Here is a 21,320-nt window from a genome sequence, read left to right as displayed (position 1 = left end):
CACTGTGTCTCCACCAGAGTTTAATCATTCACTCTCCAACTGATGGATGTTGGGGTTGTTTCCTGCTTTTCTCTCTTGTGAACAACACTTCTATGAACAGTCTCACATGGCTACTGTGGAATATGCCATTAGCCTTAGAGCAGAGATGCTCAGACGACAGCATCCTCTTCCACTAGATGCTTTAGAGTCACAGAATTTTAAAGATAGAAGGACCTTAAAATCCTACAGGCCACAGAGATCATCTGTGTTCCGTCATGCTGTGCCCCAGCATCTGTTCTCACCGACTGCACTCTATTAGGGTAAATGATTTACCACTGGCATTGGACTGTGTTTGGGAGACAGGACCCTGCCTTCTTAGCTAATGCCTCAATTATTGCCACTGCCCCTGACTGGCCTCCCTGCCTTCAGGCTTGCCCCTTGCCCTGCAATTTCATAATCCACATTATAGCTGGTTGAATACCTTTTTCATGCAAATCTCGCTGTGGCAGTCCCTGACTTTAAATTCCCCAAAGACTTTGCATTCTTTGCAGGATTCCTTTGCCCTAGACACAAGGCTCTTTATGAGCTGGTCCCTAAGGACACTTCCAGACTCACCCCTTGCTACTCCACAGCATTCCACACTGCTAACCACTTGTAACTCCACCCACACACCAGGCGGGTTTTTGCCTCAGGACCATTGCATGTGATATTCCCCTCTGCTTGGCACATCCAAAACTCTACCCCAGACAAATCCTACTTCCTCAGACCTCAGCTCCAGGGTCACTTTCTTGGAAGCTTTCCTGAACTATCCCTAGGCTGGGATAAACCACCCCCACCCCACCCCCCCACACACACACCAAAAACACATGCATGCTTTCCTAGTGCCTGTGCAAAACTCTATCACAGCACCTAACATACATCTTTGTAATTTAATTATCCATTTACTTTTCTGAGTTGCTAAATATATTTAAAGGCTTCTGAGCACTAGAACTACATTTTATTCATCCTTGTATTTCTTAGTATTTAGCAAAATACTGAGTATATGCTTATGGAAGGAAGGAAGGGAGGGAGGGAAGAAGGAGGAAGCTTTGCATCTCCAGGGCCTAGTGCAGTACCTGAGCACAGAAGGCCTTCAATAAATGTCTGCTGAATTAATGAATTCTCAAAGAACAAAATTATGACTATGATGAACCATGACTGGGCTGCTCCTAAACAATTATTTGCAAGTATTAATGCAGAAAAAATAATAAACCTTTTAGCCTGTTCAATGAATATGTTTATATACCTAGAATGAGCTGGGCACTGTGTGGGAAAACGTCAATTTGAACAGAGAGCTTCTGCTGGGCCTGGATCAGGGAACTGGAGACACAAGGCAGAAATGCAAAAGCTAAAGAGGGCAGTACACACACATATCCAAAGGGTGGGCAGGGGAGGGTGCCAGAGATCGGCTACCAGGAGCAATCTGCTGGGAGCAGTGGCCTGGGGTAATGGGGAAACCTGTTGCTCTTTTGCAGCTGACCGAAGAGTGGAGAGTGTGAGAGCCAGGTACACACGAGGGTCAGAGGGAGGACAGAGTCTGCTAGGCACTGCCGATGTGAACTGTACAAGAGACGGTCCCCATCTCCAATAAATGGGCATGGGGTGGGGTGGCGGGGAGGTTAAGAAAGAATGGGCCCTGCAAGCCACAGGAAGAGGGACCCACTTCCTGAGTTGTTGGCGGGGAGGGAGGTAGTCATTTTTTTTTTCTTTTTAATATGACAAATTCTTGTTAGCATGAAGCAGTTGGTTCACTTAGAAAAAAGAAAAATGAAATAAATGATCCCTCTTCGTGATCCATCCACTGTTAGTTTTGTGTGTAATTTTCCAGTGCCTGTATTTATTGTTTGCTAATAGAAATTTCTCCACATATGATGTTCCCTTCTTCCAGCTTGTTTTAATCAATCAGGTACAGTTCTGGGTACAGGTAGGCCCTGAAAATGACAACCTCACTGATTTAGTTTTGCCTGAATGTCTTCCTATATTAAATATATTTCCTAACCAAGAAGGCATACATCCTCATTATTTCACACCAGTCAATTCTAATGATTCATGGATTAATTATTCAGCAATTACATTTCCCACCTTAGGCAGAGCCACAGGATGTTGTAAGGAAGCAGGATTCCTGCGAGCACAGGTTTCCCCAAGAATGTGGGTTATGCAGGGAGGGGATGCTTTGGTTTGAGTTGTGTCTCCCCAAAAGACATGTTCACACCCTAACCTCAGGGCCATGAATGTGGCATTATGTGGAACTAGCATCTTTGAAGATGTTTTTAGTTAAGATGAGGCCAAACTGGATTTTGGCAGGTCCAAATGTGGCTGGCATCCTCGTAAGAAGGTGAGAATTGGACTCAGAAGATGAGAGAAGAAGGCCATGACCAGCCAGCAAATACCAAAGCTGGATGAGGTGAGGAAGGAGTCTCTGCTACAGGTTTGAGAGAGAGCAGAGCCCTGCTACACCTTGATTTCACACTTCCGGCCTCCAGAACTGTGAGACCACACATTGGTGCTTTGTTAGGGCAGCCCCAGGACATGAAGACAGGGGGTCCTTCAAGAGCAGCCCCACGCGGCCCGTCGCCACCCCTGGGCCCCCTCTGCCTGGGCCTGGTAGCCATGTTCCCCACGTGGCTGGGGCAAACCTGCCTCCCATCTTCTCTAGGTCTCACCTGGCTTCCTGGGGACTCGTTGTGCCTCCCCCTAAATCATAAAGTCTTGTGTCTCAAACCCAGGGTCTCTCAGAGATCAGGAGAAGCCTAAACTACAAACATTTTTTGAAGGAAAACAAAATGCAAAACAGGATTTAAAAAAAAAAATCATGGCATACCTTAAATGTAATTAATATTTTTAAACACCCCAAATAAAAAGCAATACATATGCTATTCACAAGATAATTATGAGATTTATAGATATGATTAAATTAATCACACACTACAGGGAGCGTGGTCCAGAAATGGGACAAAAGTATCACATTGGATCTTCTTTCAATTCTGTGGGTGTACCTCTGAGACTATATATTGACATATAAAACCTCTTTTGAAAGTAATGTCAAAGGTCTAAATTTGAGAGGTGTTGTGTGCACAAAGCGCTGTCCCCCTCTCAACTGTAGGACTGATAACTTGACCCTGGCCTTGCTTTCTTCTTAAGATTTGTTGTCATCATCATCATCATCATCATGGACTTCATTCTATTATGAGCCTAATTAGACCTGTCAATGAGCTCTACCAAGTGTGTTCAATTCCACTCCCAGCCCACAACACCACCCCTCCATACCTCACTTCAGGAATACCTCTGTATCTGTAAAGATGGTAAAAGGAAGTAAATGAAAAAGTGAACATTTTGGTCTATGAGCTGCTCTGGAGCATGCTGGGTGAGAATGGTTATTATGAGTTTAGAGATTTCCTAAGGATTTCACAAATTCTGTGTAGCCTAGTCCTTCTGTCCCAAGGTGGATCGAGAGGACACACGGCAGTGCGTCACTTCTTATGCACCTTTCACATTCTTATGGTCTTGAATGTGTCTGGGTTTATGGGGTTTAGCGTTTGTATCAGTTTGAATGTATTATGTCCCCCCAAATACCATTATCTTTATTGTAATGTTGTGTGGGCAGACCTATCACTGTTAATTAGATTGTAATTCTTTGAGAGTTTCCATGGAGATGTGCCCCACTCAACTGTGGGTGATGGCCCTGATTGGATAATTTCCATGGAGGTGTTACCCCACCCATTCAGGGTGGGTCTAAATTAAATCACTGGCGCACTATATAAGATCAAACAGAAGGAGCAAGCTTGCCACAGCCAAGAGGGACACTCTGAAGAAAGCGCAGGAGCTGCAGATGAGAGATATTTTGAAGACGGCCGTTGAAAGCAGACTCTTGCTCTGGGGAAGCTAAGAGAGGACAAATACCCCAAGTACAACTAAGAGTGACATTTTTGAGGAACCATAGCCTAGAGAGGAATGTCCTGGAAGAAAGCCATTTTGAAATCAGAACTTTGGAGCAGACACCAGCCATGTGCCTTCCCAGCTAACAGAGGTTTTCCGGACACCATTGGCCATCCTGCAGTGAAGATACCCGATTGCTGATGTGTTACCTTGGACACTTTATGGCCTTAAGACTGTAACTGTGTAACCAAATAAACCCCCTTTTATAAAAGCCAATCCATCTCTGGTGTTTTGCATTCCAACAGCATTAGCAAACTAGAACAGTGTTTCATTACTTTTTTGCTCAAAGGAATGTTTCTCACTCTGTCTTGTGCTGATGAAGCCATGGTCTTGGAAGATGCTGGGAGGGGTACCGCACACTTGGCTCCCCTCTAATGTTCCCCAGCTCAGAGACCACCAGCCTCACTCTCTGATTGAGTGGCCCACTATGCTGGTTTGTATGTATTATGTCCCCCAGAAAAAAACGTATTCTTTAATGCAATCTTGTGGGGGCAGACGTATTAGTGTTGATTAGGTTCGAACCTTCTGATTGAGTGTTTCTATGGAGATGTGATGCACCCAACTGTGAGTGACATCTCTGATTAGGGTGTGACCTGTTGATTGAACGTTGCCACAGAAATGTGGCTCCACCCATTTAGGGCGGGTCTTGATTAGTTCACTAGAGTCCTATAAAAAGAGCTCACAAACAGGGGGACCTCAGAGCAACTGAGAATGACATCTTGAAGAGGAGCTGCAGCTAAAAAAGACATTTTGGAGAATGCAATTTTGAAATGCAACCTGAGAGCAAGCAGATGCCAGCCACATGCCTTCCCAGCTAACAGAGGTTTGCAAACACACTGGCCATCCTTCTGTGAAGGTACCCTGTTGTTGATGCCTTACCCTGAACACTTTATGGCCTTAAGACTGTAACTTTGTAACCAAATAAACCCCCTTTATAAAAGCCAGTCCAACTCTGGTATTTTGCACAACAGCAGCATTAGTGAACTGAACACCCACTTCTCCACTCCCACATTCAAGTTCACTTATTTAAATTGTGCTCTATTTTGGAGCAAAAGTGAATGGCAAGGTTCCCCCCTATGTGTGAGACATGACTCCTGAGGATGAGCCTGGACCCAGAATCGTAGGATTGAGAAAGCCTTCTGGACCAAAACAGGGGTGAGAAATGAAACAAAATAGAGTTTCAGTGGCTAAGTGAATTCAAATAGAGTCTGGAGGTTATTCTTATGCATTATATAGATATTCTTTTTTAGTTTCTAGTTTATTAGAATAACTAGAAGGAAATACCTGAAACTGTTGAACTGCAATCCAGTATCCTTGATTCTTGAAGATGATCATGTAACTATATAGCTTATATGGTGTGACTGTGTAATTGTGAAAACCTTGTGGCTCATACTCCCTTTATCCAATGTATGGACAGATGAATAGAAAAATGGGGACAAAAATTGGATGAATAATATGGGGGGGTATGGGTATGGATGTTCTGGGTGTTCTTTTTTTCTTTTATGTTTATTCCTATTTTTATTTTTATTTTTTGGAGTAATGAAAATGTTCAAAAATTGAGGTGATGAATGCACAACTATATGATGATGCTGTAAACAGTTAATTGTTCACATTGAATGATTGTATAGTATGTGAATATATCTCAACAAAATTGCATTAAAAAAAAGTGAACTGCAAGAGAATAGGTCTTGGCTCAGGAGTGATGAGTTGGCTCTGGCAGTCCTGGATTCCCACAGACGGGATAGTAGCCTTAGGTAAAAAAATAAATTAATTTTTTAAAATGAGCTCTATTTATCACTCTCCTAAGTCCACTAAATACCAGACCCCCATAAATACAGCAGTCATCAGTTAAATAAATGAACCATTAAGTTGAGAACAGATGTGTGAAAACAGATCTTAATTTACTCCCTTAATTTACTGACCCTCGGTAGGCATTAGTTTGGTAATTGACTTTATGTGTAACAAAACGTCTTGTCCTACTGCTTGGACAACGTGGTCTCCTTTTCTACCCTAAGTAGGCCCAATGAAGGGACCCCAGGGCCAAGCAGGTGACTCCCAGAATGAACTCATTTTTCCCTCTTAACTCAAGTGCTCCCAAGAGGTTGACAAAGCACCTGCCAGCTACACTGTTAAACTCACCCACTTGGAACTACATTTGGAAGTTGTGGCCCCAGCCTATGTTTACAAACACTAGTGATCCTTAAAATATCTGGAGATCTCTGATGTGGACCCTCTTCTGCAATGGGCTTTGCTAAGACACACTTTGATAACTAGCCTAGTTCTTTCTGCAGGAAGGTACATGGTATAAAGAAACTCTCAAGGTCTCTCCCCACATTTGGGGTGTGTAGGGTTCAAAGATAAGACCATTAAAGGCTTTAAAAGATAGTTTGAGAAAATTACAAGTCCTGGAGAGGATGCAAAGAAAGAGGCACACTTATTCATTGCTAGTGGGAATCTAGAATGGTGCAACCACTCTGGAAGACAGTGTGGTGGAGGTTCCTCAGAAAGCTAAGTATAGATTTGCCATATGACCCAGCTATTGCATTGCAAGGTATATACTCAAAGGAACTAAAAGCTAAGACACAAAAGGACACTTGTAAACCGATGTTTATTGCAGCATTATTCACTATTGCCAAGAGATGGAAGCAGCCCAAGTGTCCATCAATGGAAGAGTGGATAAACAAACTGTGGTATATACACATGGTGGAATATTATGCAGCTGTAAGACAGAACAAAGACATGGAACATACAATAACATGGAAGAACCTTGAGGACATTATGTTGAGTGAAGTTAGCCAGAAATGAAAGAACAAATACTGTATGGTCTCACTAATATGAAATAACACTAATGAGCAAACTTTGAGAGTTAAAAGCTGATAACACAGGCTACCACGAGATAGAAAGAGGGTAGAGATCAGGCATTTGATGCGGAAGGACTACAGAAATGTTCAGCAGGATTGATTGTATAGATCCAGACATAAATAGCATAATACTGTGTAATGGCAGCACCATATTGTAAGTACATGGAACAAAAATGTCTGCGAGTAAAGCTGAAAGAGGTGGGATAGGGGAATGTATGACACCAGAGATAATGATAGGTGATGAAGACAGACTGTATAACTTGGCAAAAACTGGAGTGGCCAATGACTGTTGCTAAATGTACAAATATAAAAATGTTCTCACATGTGGGAGAACAAATGAATGTCAGCCATCCAGAGTGTTGAAAAAGGAATGGTATTTGGGAAAAAACATAATCAAAGCAAACTGGAGTCTATGGTGAACGGTAACATTCCAATATGCTTCCATGAAATGTAACAAAGGCAATATACCAAAGTTAAATGTGTATGAGAGGGGGATAAAAGTGGGGGATATGGGATTCTTGGTAGCAGTGTTGTTTTCTGTCCTTACTATTATATTGTATGACATTTTTATTTTTCTTTCTATTAGCTTTTTTGTTATTCTCCAAAATAAAACAAAACAAAACAAAACAAAACAAAACAAAAAAAAAACAAACAAACAAACAAAAAAAAGATAGTTTGCTGTTCAGCAGCTATTAAAACTGCTACTTACTCACTAATGGCACCTGGGGTGCTGTGTTTTTGTTTTTTGTTTTGCTTTGTGTGATTTGGGGGCTTGTTTGACCTTTCTAAATCTCATTTCTTATGCAGCATGCCCAGCATAAAACTCCTTTGGATGAGTGGGCAACTTAATTAAGACTCTGTCAAATGGGTACCAGGGAAATAAAGCAGGAACAGGAGCAGAGAGGGGAGAATAGATTCAAGGACTTATATCTGAGCCCTCACTCTCGGAGGGCCAAGCATCCTCGTGCTAGCCAGCGGTTGTCAGGAGCTGGCCTGGGTGTGGGCTATGACTGCCTTCACCTGCAAGAAACAGAAACAACTTGACCTTGCTTATGAAGATGAAGGAGGAAGAGAAGGAGGAGGGTCATGGAGAGAAGAAAGGTGACAGTAATAGTAGTTGTGGAAGTGGTGGTTGTAATACTTAGGGGTGGGGGGTTGGAGTAGATTTATTATAAGGAACCTAGAACAAAGCATGAACTTCAAGGGCAGGGGACTATGCAGGCTTCAGAACCGGGAACTCACTGGAAGCATGGGGAACGTGCTCTCCCCAGCCTCCCTTGCTGCACGCCTTCTGCATTCAGTCCCCTCAACCCCGACCCTGCTGACTGGCTTCCAGATACTCAGTCCACATGGCAAGAAACTACTACCTTACAGTCCCCAAGATTTCATAGCTCCTCTTATCCTGGGAACAGCCAAGACTAAAGTAGAACTTTTCAATATCAATTCCAAATTTCCATAAGAGAGAATCTGATTGCTCCAGCTTGAAAGTCTATGAGGTCCCATCAACTGACCAAGGCACCAAGTTATAGCGCATAACCATGGCTGCCAGGAACCCATTCTTGTGGGTGAAGGGGGACAGTTAAGTGATCACGGGAGCTGGAAAGAAACCCTAGAAGTATTTTCTAGAATATATAACTGTCTTCCATGTAATGCACAGATTAGTCTCTTTGGGTACTATAAGCCTGTGTTTCTGGGTTTTGTTTGGTTTCGTTCCGGCTTCGTTTTGGTTTAAGTCAATAATTTACTTGGGAAATTTACTGAAACTCCACACTTCACTCGTTCTTTCATTCTAAGCAACACATTATACTCATTCCTTCTGGTAAGAAGAATTCTTTGGACGGCAAAAAGAAAATGGACGTAGGAGGCTTGCTGCAGCCCCTTCAAAACTAGACATGGACCAAACTGCATGCAAAACACCATCCTCATACCATCCGCAGGGAAGGAAACAAGACAACTATATTGTATTTTCTTCCATAAGAAAAAGAAATATGCTCACTTTAAAGGAAAAGAGATTATTTGGATTATGCTTAGGAAAGTAATTGTGTTTAGGGCCATATCATGAATGATTTTTGCTTTCAGGCCCAGCAATTTCAAAGTATTGTTCCCATCAAATTACATCCCTGTCCATTTTTCCTTTTCCAAGTATATTGGCAGCTTTTCCTGAAAACAATCACAGTGCTAGTGTGAGAGGCTGAATCACAGCTCAGTGCCCCCTCCCGGCCCCCCAGAACCTTATTCTAAATGTAGTTGACAGCAGTGTGACAGGAAATCATTATGAACCAGCAGCTACACGGGCCTGAAAGCCATGCCAAAATGAGTTGAGGGTATTAGAATCCATTCTGGGCATTTACCTTTCTTTGAAACAGCTTCTGGCTTGCTAACGCCTGATAGAGCTCAACAGCCTTTGTTTTGCCCCATTTCCTTCCAGGCTTAGTGCCGATATGAATGCTGACGTGGTATGTCACTCCCTGGAGTTTTGTAAACAGGACGCTGGCCAACCCTTGTGTCATCTCTACCCAGCTCCCAAGGTGAGTGTGTTTCCGCTCTGAGGGTCAGATTGTGATGATGTGTGAGCCCTTCGGAACTGTGGTAAAAGGAGGCTCAGCTTCACTCACTCAGTGGTTTGGGGACAGGGAGAGGCAGGGTGACATTTTCAATTATATTGCCTGCAGCAATATTCCAGACTTTCAACCTGGATTCCTCTCTCCATCCTGCCAAAGGATGTCTTTGCCATTCAGTTACTGTGGGCTGTGACCTTGAGCTGGGGTGAGGGGGAGGCAGAAAATCTGACCAAAGAAGCAGAGGTTCAAATCCCTCTCTACCACTTAAAAATCAGGATACTGACTTTTATAGGGTGACTAACTCATTCCAGTTTTCCCAGAAAGTTCCTGTTTTAGCACTGAAAGTCCCAGGTCTCAGGAAATCCCTCAGTCCTGGAAAAACCTGGACAGTTGGTCATTCCAGTTTGAGCTTTACTGTTCTCATCTGTAAAATGGGTATACTAATGATACCTCCTGCATAGGTTTGTTGTGGAAAGTAAGTAAGCTAATACATATAAAATGTATTGTATGATGCCTGCTACAGAAAATAGTTTTAATGAAAATGGTAGCTAAAATAATTATTACCATTATCACTGCTATTCAGAAATAGCTGATCAGAATACCCTGTCTGCATTACATCATTGTTGGCAATTTTTAATTGTACTGCAGCCAGAGATAAGGCTACAAATGTTGACATAATTCCCTGCCCACGCTATGGATGAGAATGTAATATTAAATCTCATTAGGCTGCACAATATTGATTTTCAGAAGTTTCCTATAAAAATATATATATTCCTATTCCTTCTTTCCCAGAACTGTATATAACAAAACAGGTTTCTATTTTAATTGTAATTTCTTTTTTATGAGCATTGAAATAAAGTCCATTTTAACACTTTGTGACCTAAGTAATGAACATGATTTTGTTGACTGACAAGATTACACATCATAAACCTGTTTCCTTGAACAGGAAGAAAGAGATGCAGATGTTTGAGATACTGGGTATTATTTTTGTGCCTTCTCAGTCTTTGGCTAAGTGCCAAATAAATTTCCCCTAATTCCTCTTGAGAAGCCATGGGCTTCACTGGTTTCTAGAAGAGTTAGCTAATTTTAACAAAAAAAAAATCATTCATGTGGTCAATTAGCATGTGAATACTGTATCATCACATCTGCCATTTGATAGTGTAAGGAGAAAACATTTCACTGTGCATGAAGGCCAGTGATGTGAGTTTTTATGACTTCTGTATACATTTAAATAAATCACATTATATATCCATTATACCCACAGCAATACATAGCCACAAAATATTCACTTTTAAACTATCCTATTTAAAATGACATTTTTATATAGTTCTTGATTTTTATATACTGTGACAATTATACTCCAAATTTCCTTTTATTCTCATCTTCCTGTCACAATCCTCTTTTCAATTCCCAACTCTGGATCAATTTAACCATCCTCTTAGTAGACTGCAGGAGGAGGTCGAGGATTTCCTCCCAGAAATGCCCAGCTCCCACCAGGGCACATGGGAAGCCCTCCCTCATCATTCCTTTCACCCTCATCTTCAAATCCCTCACTAGCCTCCATCTCTGAGGATAACCAGACAAAACGGACAGTCGGCGTAACCTTCTGCAGCTTCTGCCCCTCTGCCTCTGAGGTTTCCTTTCGTAGCAATAATCCACATTCCCTGAGCCCTCCCTGCAGCTGGGCGCTGGACTAAGAGGCTTATGCTTCAGCTTATTTAGTCCCCAAATCCTGCCATCATGCTTCATTATGACTCCATTTCACAGTTGAGGAAACTGAATGTTAGGGACATTCACAATAAACGGAATCAAACAATGTTCTCTTTTGTGTCAGGATTCTTTAGTCCGAGATTCATCCAGGTTGGGGTGTACTGTGTTGTGTGCAGGATTCACACGATCATCTTTTGATGTAATGCCAGCCATCACTTCCCCGTTAATCCAACCGAATCTGCTCTTGCCCTATTTCCAATCCAATTTCCACACTGACCCCAGAAATTACTTTTCTATAAGATAAATATCATCATGTCACCCTACCCCCACCTCTTCTGCCTGGAAAGCAATTTCCCCCTCCCTTCTTCAACCTGGTGGATTCCTTAAGCCCTTGGTTTACATATACTTCTTCAGGGAGGCCATCCCTGACTCCTATATAATGCCCCTTTTGTCATAGCTCCTGTGTATCCCTTCATTAAACTTGCCCCATTTAAAATCATATAACTATCAGCATGATTGCCTGTGCATCTCTCCCACCAGGCGCCATTTTCCTGAATCCAGGAGGTTGGACTCTGTCTCGTTCATCCTTGTATACCAGATACATAAGATGGTACCTTATACATAGCAGAGAAATAGTTGTTGAATGAATGAAGTGCCACTAGCTTCTCACTTGCATCACTAATAGAAATTCTGCATAACCAGACTAATTTTCCAATGCATACCCCTGATCATGTTCATGCCCCGAGCTTATGATCTCCACTTTGCCCACATAATTAAGTACAAAGTTTTGCTTAGCATTTTAGGACCCTCCAAAGGTCTTTCCAGGCTTGCCTTCCACTCTCATTCTGCTGTATCCCATGTTGCAAACAAACAGGGAGTGACTGACCCTCTCTTGAGCCCACCCCAACCTTCCCGCCTCTGCACCTTTGGTCTTAACCATGCCCTCCACCCAGAATGGCCTTAGCACTATGCCCATCCCTCAAGCCCATCTCAGCTGTCACCTTCTCCCTGAAATAGTGCCCAATTCTCCCAACAAAATGTTAACTCACCTCATTATCATCATCATGATATTAACTTTTTTTTTGAGTACTTACAATGTGCCAGGTATTGTTCTAAATGTTTTATATGTATTAATTCATTTGATCTTATGAAGTAGATATTGTTATTCACTTTTTATAGGTGAGAAAACTGAGGCACAGAGATATTAAGACACTGAGATTCTGTAGCTTTCCTTAGTAGGATGTAAGCATGCTGGGGTAGCAGATCTGGAGCTTGCCCATCTTTTTTCCCTCCATTACACCAGGCACATACTTGACATATGGATAATATGGAAAAAGCAGCAGTATATACATGTTAACAGCAGGCCAGGCACTGTGCTTTACATGTGTGATTGCATTTAATCCTCAAAACAATGCTATGAGGGTGTATTTCTTTTACAAGTGAGGAAACCGAGACAGTAAGGGATTTGCCCAGGTTACACAGCTAGCACGTGGCAAAAAGAGGATTCAACCCAACCCTGTTTGCTTTCAGAGTCCAAGCTCTTATTCGCTAGGTTCCATGCCTCACTGGTACTCCTTGGGTTTTATTACTTTGATTCAAAAGGCACCAAAATCACCTCTCCCAGACCAGCTACTTCCTTGCATGCAGGACTCAGCAGGCTCCCTGTCCTGCTTGCCTTGTGTTTTGGATTCCAGTAAAATATAAATTCCGTGATGCAAGCCATGCCCCCCAACATGCAGCTAATCCCAATGAAGTGTACACTGCAGGCCTGGAGGGGGTGAAGGGGCTCCCTCTGCAATGGGACATTTTGGAGATGCTAAGCTAAGAGATGAAGCTAAGCTAAGAACAAGCAAGGGAGAGCAGCAGCCCTCTAACTCTGATCCCCGCGTTTGGGATCTCAGTGAATCACCTGTCGATTTAGCAAATGCAGCATAGTTAAAATTCCAGACCCACTTCTTGCCAGTCCACAAACAACAGACTCCATTTATTATTAATTAAAGCAAAACACAATCCATAGTGTTCAACTGGCATTAAAATAAAGAAAAAAAGGACAGAGGGAGTGAGGGAGGTGAGAGGAGTGGGGAGGAGGGAGAGGAGGAAAGGAGAGAGAAAAGAAAACCACAGGCTACATTGCAAAGACCAACCAGATGGTCTTGTGTTATGTACTTTGGGGGAATTAGTCTTACAGCCCCTCCCTTCATTTGCAAATGAAATGGGGCATCCACTGCTGGTGTGTGTCTGTGTGTGTGTTCCAGTTTGCTAAAGCTGCTATTATGCAAAATACCGGAAATGGATTGGTTTTTATAAAGGGGATTTATTAGGTTACAAATTTACACAGTTCTAAGGCCATAAATGTGTCCAAACTAAGGCATCAACAAGAGTATTTCTTCACTGAAGAATGGCCAATTGCATCACAACACCTCTATCAGCTGGGAAGGCATGTGGCTGGCGTCTGCTGGTCCTTGGTTCCCGCATTGTGTTTCAAAATGGCTTTCTCCAAAATGTCTCTGGTGTTCTGTCTTCACTCCTCTCTCTCAGCTCCTGTGCATCCTTGCTTCTTTCTCCCAGGGCATTTCTCTCCAAGCACCTGGGGGTCCTGTCTAAGCTTCTCCAGGGTAAACTCTGGGCTCCATCTCTTAGCTTTGCATCTCCAAAACGTCGTCTGTGTGCATCTCCAAGCATCTCTAAAGCATCTCTGTTGGCTCCTGTTCCTCTTAACAGATCTAATTAACTGATCTAATTAAGACCCACCCTGAATGGGCAGGGCCACACCTCAGTGGAACTATCTAATCAAAATGTCTCACCGACAGTTGGGTGAATCACATCTCCATGGGAACAACCTAATCCAAATATCCCATAAGACTGGATTAAAAGAACATGGCTTTTGTAGGGGACATAATGTATCCAAACCGCCACAGTGTATGAGAGTGTGTACATAAGAGTGATTCTGACACCACAGCTCTCAAACTGAAAACTGAATGCGGCTCCCTCCTGTGCCCTGCGGCTCTTTAAGCCTCTCTTTTTTAGATCCCAGTGTTACCCTGTAGGAGCCTCCCCAGGTTGCAGTTGCTCCCTCCTGGGTCACCTCACTCTGAGATCCCCCTTCCTAAACACCACTTGCACTGGCAGGACATGCTGCATTTACAGACATCTTGAAGGCACACTCAAGACGTACTTCATACCACTCTGATCCACAATAAAAGGGAATTATATCTAGAACATGTGCCCTGCGTGGAGATGGGCTCTTATTTCCCAGGGGCTTCCAGCACACTTAAACTACTGGGCAGGAGGCAACACGAACTTTGAAAGGGTTTTTCCAAGGTGAATCCGATTTCCAGGGAGCCAGATGCTGTCCGATGCTGAGTGAGTGGGAGTGGATGTACACACAGGGAAGTCGTGTTCCGCTGGGATCCAACCCACCAAGAAGCTGACATAAATAGCTATGGAGAGAGTAAGTTTTCTCTCTTTTTATGAGAAAGGGACCCAAGACACATTCTTGTTTGACTGAAAAATAGACACCAGGAATTTACGTTTATGTTTGTAATGTTACATGTCAGATAAAGCATCTGGTATCTCTTCATAGGTTCTCAGGTAGTGAGATTTAGGGGAAAATCACAGACAGGCGGGAAATTGAATATTTTCTAAGATCCATTAATCACTAAATTTCATTCTGTACAATCAACAGTGCTGTTGTGTTCATAATAATAATGATGTGTTTAGACCCGTGGGCCCACGACATGCATTCAGGTGTGTTATCATCAAATCTTCCCCAAACCCTGTTTTGTTTTTAATAAACTTTCCATTTGGGAACACTTTTAGATTTACAGAAAGTTGCCAAGATAGTACAGAGCTCCCGGACACCCCCACTTAGCTTCAGTGCACCCTGATGTCACCATCTCATATCATCTGAGTCAAAACTAAAGAGACCAGCGTCAGTACATTACTATTAACTATGCCCCAAACTTTAATCAGATTCCACCATTTTTCCCACTCAAGGCCCTTTTCTGTTCCTTCTGTTCCAGGATCCAATCCCAGACACCATTTAGCGGTCATGTTTCCTTAGTCTACTCTGATCTGGAATAGGTTCTCTGTCTTTCTTTGTTTCTCATGTCCTTGACAGCTTTGGGGAGGACTGGTGAAGTATTTTCTAGAATGTCCCTCAACTTGGGTTTGACTGATGTCCTCCCCGAAATGAAATTATAAGTTGCTTTTTTGTGTGTTAAGTGCACAGAAAATAAACATTGATTAAGTGATCTCAGTTCAACAGAATCTCTTGTCACAAGGAAAGGAAATTACTTCCTCTGGCATCATCATCTATTACATTGGCACTTCCATGGCTGCCATTGACAATTCTAGCAAACTAATAGCTCAGAAACCATACTAAATAGAAATAAACTCCTCTGTCCTGTTTGGTTGTCTGGTATACCTCCACAGCTTAGGTTTGTTCTGCCTTTGCCCTCTACCCTCAGACTGGATACTATAAGAACGTGTTTTCTCACACATACAAGACTAGAAGACTACAAATTTTAAACAAGAAGGAAGCTACTTTTGTGATCATCAGAGCTTCAGGTTAAGAAAATTTCCTTCTTAAGTGATGGCTAATCTTCAACTGTGACTATGTTTCTGAAGTGAATCTTCATCCAAGAAAGAATAACCTATGGCTTTGGAACATTGTTGGGTACCTTAATGTTCTGGAAGAGTCAATAAAGTTTTCCAAACTATCCAGCTTAATTAAACCCACGACTGGAAGTCAACCATATCTTTGGTCACTGAGACAAGAAGTGGTACTAGTTAAAAGGGTCTCCACTGAAGATGACAGGCTTTTAAGGCATAGATCTTTCATTCTCTTAATTAACATTTGCTGAACTCCTATTGTGTGACAGGTATACATCAAGAGCTGAAAAATAAAAGGCAATGACAGCCACCATTCGAGTGTTTGCAACATGCCAGGAGCTGGACTAAGCACTTGGCATACATCAACTAAATCCTCCCACACAATTGCAAGGTTATTCCATTATCCCAGTTTTACAGATGGGAGATCAATACTCAAGCCAATTGTTGGTTGTGGAATTGTTTACTTGACAATATTTTCGAAGTTCATTTTTAAACATCTGGGAAAATTATGAACAGTAAAGCAAATGAGAGAGGATGGCCCAGATACAGAAAAATCAGCTTAAAAATGGAATAGATTATAGAGTCCAGAAATAAACCCAAATGCATTTGAGATTCTTGTTTTTTGATAAAGATAGCATTTCAAGTCAGGGGTAAAACACTAGATTATTCAATAAATGGTTAGGACAAAAGACTAGCCATTTGGGGAAAAAAAAAATTAAATTATATGCCTATCTCTTCCTTCTAGCAAAATAAATCCCAAATGGATTAGATTGAAACATAAAGAAGAGTACCATAAAAGAAAAACCTGAACAAAGGTTCAAAAGTCACAAAGGGAAATATTTATACATATGACTAGTAAAAACCTGCCATACACAAAGTCAAAAAAAATGGCAAACTGGGAGAATGTTTTGTAATATACCACACAAAGAATTATTTCCTCTATTATTCAAAGAACTCTTATAAAATCATAGCAAAAACTGGACAAAGTTCACAAACTTTTAGTTTACAGAAAAAGAAGAACAAAGGACCAAATATCTAGGGGGAAATGCTCACCCTTTCTCACAATTAAATAAGTGAAAATTAAAACAATGCGATTTCATCTCCTTCTTACGTATTTTGCCTCCACAAAACTCTTCAAAGGACAAGAAATTAGCACAGAAACAGGAAAGCTTTAAATATCTGAACGCCCTAAATTAAATTGCTCCCTGAATATCTGAAGGTTTAAAGCTCTGACAAAACTAACGAGAGCTTTGAAATTCTGCTTGGACTGATGGGCTACTTACTGTTCAATCTGTTCTCCAAGCATTTCAAAGGAGCCTGCCAGAGCCCAAGATGCTTTTTTGTTAAAGCCCATATTTAGAAACTTGGGGAGTTTATTTCTTTGACATATTTAAAAACTTATTTAAGGGCCATTAAGCTCATATAAATGTCAAGAGTCTTGAAAGGATGGCAAGGGTACAAATGTTAAGTTCTTCTTGACTTCTGATAAGTAGAAGAAATCGTATGATTCCAACGAAGGTACTTATATGATATTTAAGATTTGAAAATGTTTCTTGACTGCTTTTGAGATGTTCAAAAAGTGACAACTATTTCTCTCTTGAAAATGTGCTTATTTCTACCTTCAGCACAAGAGAAGCTAATGACCCTAATGAATTTGAACAGTTCTAAAAGATCCTTTGAATTTTCAAGTTGTAAGCACTGGTCTCCCAGTCTTGCCCTTCTCTTTACCTAATCAATCATCCATATCAGAGCTCAGCTCAGAAGACATGTCCTCCAGAAGTTTCTCCTGAGGCCCCAAGTTAAACCAGGTTCTCCAGGATCCTCTCTTCCCAGCACTTATTACATTTGTATTAAGCAACTGTACAATGTACTAAATAATTGAAATATTATTACTTAATGCCTGCCTCTTCCATTAGCATGTAAACTCCATGAGAACAGATAATCTCTGTTATTTCTTAAACACAGTGTTGCTCCCTGTGGTTTTCTCCAGAGCCCAGCACAGTTCACTGCATGTATTAAGTGCTCAATTAATATTTGTTGAAAAATAGCGTGTAGAAAAAATAGTAATCCCCTAATGATGTCCATATCCTGATCCCCAGAACCTGTGAATATGTTACCTTACATGGCAAAAGGGACTGTGCCCGTGTAATTAAGTTAAGGGTCTTCAGGTGGGGAGTTTCCTGGTTTATCAAGGTGGGCCCAATGTCATAACAAGGTTCCTTCACAAGGAAGGCAGGAGATCAAAGCAGTCAAAGAGATGTGTTGTCTGAAGTGAGAGATTAGTGGGATGTGGCCCTGGGCCAAGGAATACAGGCAGCCTCTAGAAGTTAGGAGAGGCAGGGAAGGGATTCTCTCCTGAAGCCTCCAGAAGGAACCTGGCCTGCCGAGGCCTTGATTTTAGGCCTGGAAGACTCATTCCAGACTCCTGACCTCCAAAACTACAGTAGAATAAATTTGCATTGTTGTAAGCCACTAAATTTGAGGTAATTTGTTACAGAAGCGATCAAGTAGATTAATTGTGTAGTATTGGGCAAGACTGACCTAGCCACCTGAACACAATGGCATAATATTAAAAGTTAAAATACTGTTATAGAACAACTGACCTAAGTCAGCCTAATGACTGCACCATGCCTACCATCTCACTAACCCAATTATTGACCGTAAATCATTTGTTTAAAGAGTAGGACAACATTCTATGGATAGGAAATGTAGGAGCTTGAGAATGGCCCAGGAGGTCTAGCACTAGAGAACTTGTGCACCTGCCCAGACCCTGGCGAAGAAATAGTTACAGTGGAACAGAGGTATCCGTTGCTGCAGCCTTGGACAATTGACTTGAGAGCACTGGGCCTTGGATTCCTCATCTATAGACTGGGGTTAAGAATTGTTCATTTCTACCTTGCAGGGTTGGTATAAAGTTTAGAGATAAAGTATATACAATGTCTGGTATTTGACACCTCTAGAAGAAGTGGGAGTTGGTATGCAGTTGTATTCGTCAGGGTTCTTCAGGGAAACAGAACTGACAGGATATATGCATAGGTTGGCTCACATGACCATGGGGATTGGAAAATCCAAATTCTGTAGGGCAGGGTGCAAGTTGGGAACTCCAGTGAAGGTTTTGATGAATTCGCCAGGAGAAGCTGGCTGCTGAAGTAGAGATAGAAAGTCTTCTTTCTGGCAGCTAAAACCATCAGCTCCCTCTAAGGCATTCTACTGATTGGAGGAGACTTCTCTCACTGATGAAGGCATTCTCCCTAGTTTGACTGTAAATGTCATCAGCCATAGATGCAATCAACTGAATAATGATTTAAATCCATGAAATACTCTCACAGTAATAATCAGGCCAGTGCTTGCTTGACCAAACAACAGGACACCATAACCTAGCCAAGTGGACACGTGAACTTCACCATCATTGTACTGAAGGCGGGGGCAGCGATGGTGTAAAACCAGTTAATAACAACGTCAAGAAAGGAGTAGGTGGGGATAGTGCTGTTTAAAATAAGGCCCTTTTTTTTTGTTAAGGTGTTGCCTGGAGAAAAGGAAACAATAGCAAGAACGTAATTAAATGTACCAATCATACTAATTAGCTATACAATGCAAGTTTAGCGTAGGAGAAGGAAAGATGATAATTTAGCTAATGGTAAAACATGTATGAAGAAGAGACGTTCGGCAATAAAAGAGAATGCAGTTAATGGTAGTGTCTTCCCTCTCCCCCACCCCCCTTTCTCTCTCTCTCTTACTCCCTGAAAGAAAAAAGTGAAATAAACTGACTTCATTTATTCCGCATAACTGGGTGATATAAGAATCTGAAAATCAAATTGGGATTTCCTAGGTATTGGAAAATAGCCACTGTAAGATACAGTGGATCACAGACCAGCAAATTCTACCCAAAGGCCAGACATGTCACTATTTGATAAACACTCATAAACAGTGGTGCTCCTTGCCTTTGTCTCCTTACTTAAAAGAAATAGCCTTAAAGTCCTTTTATGTACTTCCCTTTTGTTCTTATAGTTTGCCTTATACTGGATTATTAATGTACTTATCTCTTTCAGTGGATGGTAAACTCCTTTGGACATTGTTTTCTTTCAAGTCTCACTCCAGTATTTCAGATCAACTTACACCACAGAACTTGGGTGGGAAGCATAACTTGTCCTAACAAACTTTTGGAAAAGATTCAGAGTAAGTCAGTGATCTCCACCTCACCCCCAACTTGCCCCTATCCCCCCTCACACATGAATGCTCTCTGACAACAGAAAACACACATCTAAAATTGTCATTTCACTTCCCAGGGGCTTTCTCCTTTAGGGGAGCCTGTCACTGCTGTCAAAAGTGTGAAGTGAACAAAAAACTACTTTCTGTAATTTTCAAATCTACTGCTGCTATAATTGATGCAGAGAACTTGATTACGAAAAATTGTTCACTATAGAAACTCATACCTAAAATACTATCTTTCTTTACTTCCTCCCTAAGTGCACCAGAATTCAATTCTTTCACATCACAGAACCTGAGAACGCCCAGTTAATGAATATGTCTTGTCCAATTCACCAATACTCTTAAATTTTCAAGTGAAATTTTAATTGAGTCCCTGAGTATCCCCAATACATTGGTCCTTAACATGTTTTCCCATCTAGTCAACATAGTGTAATGTACTATAGCCAAAACCTTGAAATGTTTAGGAAATGCTGGTACGAACAGTATTCCTTACCACAGACAGCTCAAACTGTTGAATATGCTAAATGTGTGTTGTGGCTCTCTCGGTGCAGGGTTTAGTGTTTTACCTTTAGAAGAAAAAAAAACCCACATTCCTTTTCTACATACCTGTTAGCATCTCTCAGAGCAGGAGTAAGAGCAGGAGTTTTGTGCCAAACAGTCTGAATTGAGTCTGGAATGTGCCACTTCTTGGCTCTGTGACTTTAAACAAATTATTTATCCACTCCAAGCCTCGGTTTGCCTCGTCTGTAAAATAGGATAATAGTAACTGTGATAGTGTTGTAGTGAGGATAAATGAGATAATGCTGGGAAGATAATGTTCTATATATGGCAAACGGTAGCTTTTTTGCTATTGTATTCATTGTTTCTATAACACCCCAATAAGCTATTTGGTAAATAAAGAGTACCAGATAAAGAGCTTAGTGTTGGAAGAAATCTTAGCTAATTTAGTCAAATGTCCCATCGAATGCTGGAATCCACCCTTCTATGAAGAAACCTGCTCTGAGCTGTCTGGCCAAGACTAGACCATTTCCAATGACAGGGATTTCCCAGCCCATTCCATTGGTTTAGAGCTCTGATTTCTAGGAAGTTGCTCATTATTTTGAGAACTATGTTTATCTTTCACACAAAGATTCTAGTTCAGCCCTACAAAATAACACAGAACGATATTACTTCCCACCCACATCGATTATTGGAAGGAACTTCCCTATCTCCCATGAATTATCTTTTCTCCAGAGAAAACATCTCTAGTTGGTTTCCCTAGTTTTCCCTGGTTAAATTATGTAAAATCCCTGAGCCTCAGCTTTCTCATCTGTAAAATGGGAAAAAGAACACTTTCCTCTCAGGGTGGTTTTCAGGGTCATTGAAAATTAGCACACATTCATGTAGGCTGATGTTGCAACTGGTGTAATTT

At 41.5% G+C, this 21,320-nt stretch overlaps 1 protein-coding gene across 2 annotated transcripts in view; it reads left to right on the top strand.

The window, feature by feature from the left end:
• Positions 1-21,320, top strand: part of AOAH (acyloxyacyl hydrolase) — a 185,226-nt gene that overhangs the window by 40,299 nt on the left and 123,607 nt on the right. For both annotated transcript variants that reach the window (XM_037837087.1, XM_037837086.1), the window contains one exon: positions 9,244-9,343. In XM_037837087.1, coding sequence (XP_037693015.1) covers positions 9,244-9,343 — 100 coding nt within the window. The remainder of the gene's footprint in view (positions 1-9,243; positions 9,344-21,320) is intronic.

Source organism: Choloepus didactylus, chromosome 5, assembly GCF_015220235.1.
Source record: "Choloepus didactylus isolate mChoDid1 chromosome 5, mChoDid1.pri, whole genome shotgun sequence".
NCBI lineage: Eukaryota > Metazoa > Chordata > Mammalia > Pilosa > Megalonychidae > Choloepus > Choloepus didactylus.
This window is presented reverse-complemented; position numbering and strand designations above follow the sequence as displayed.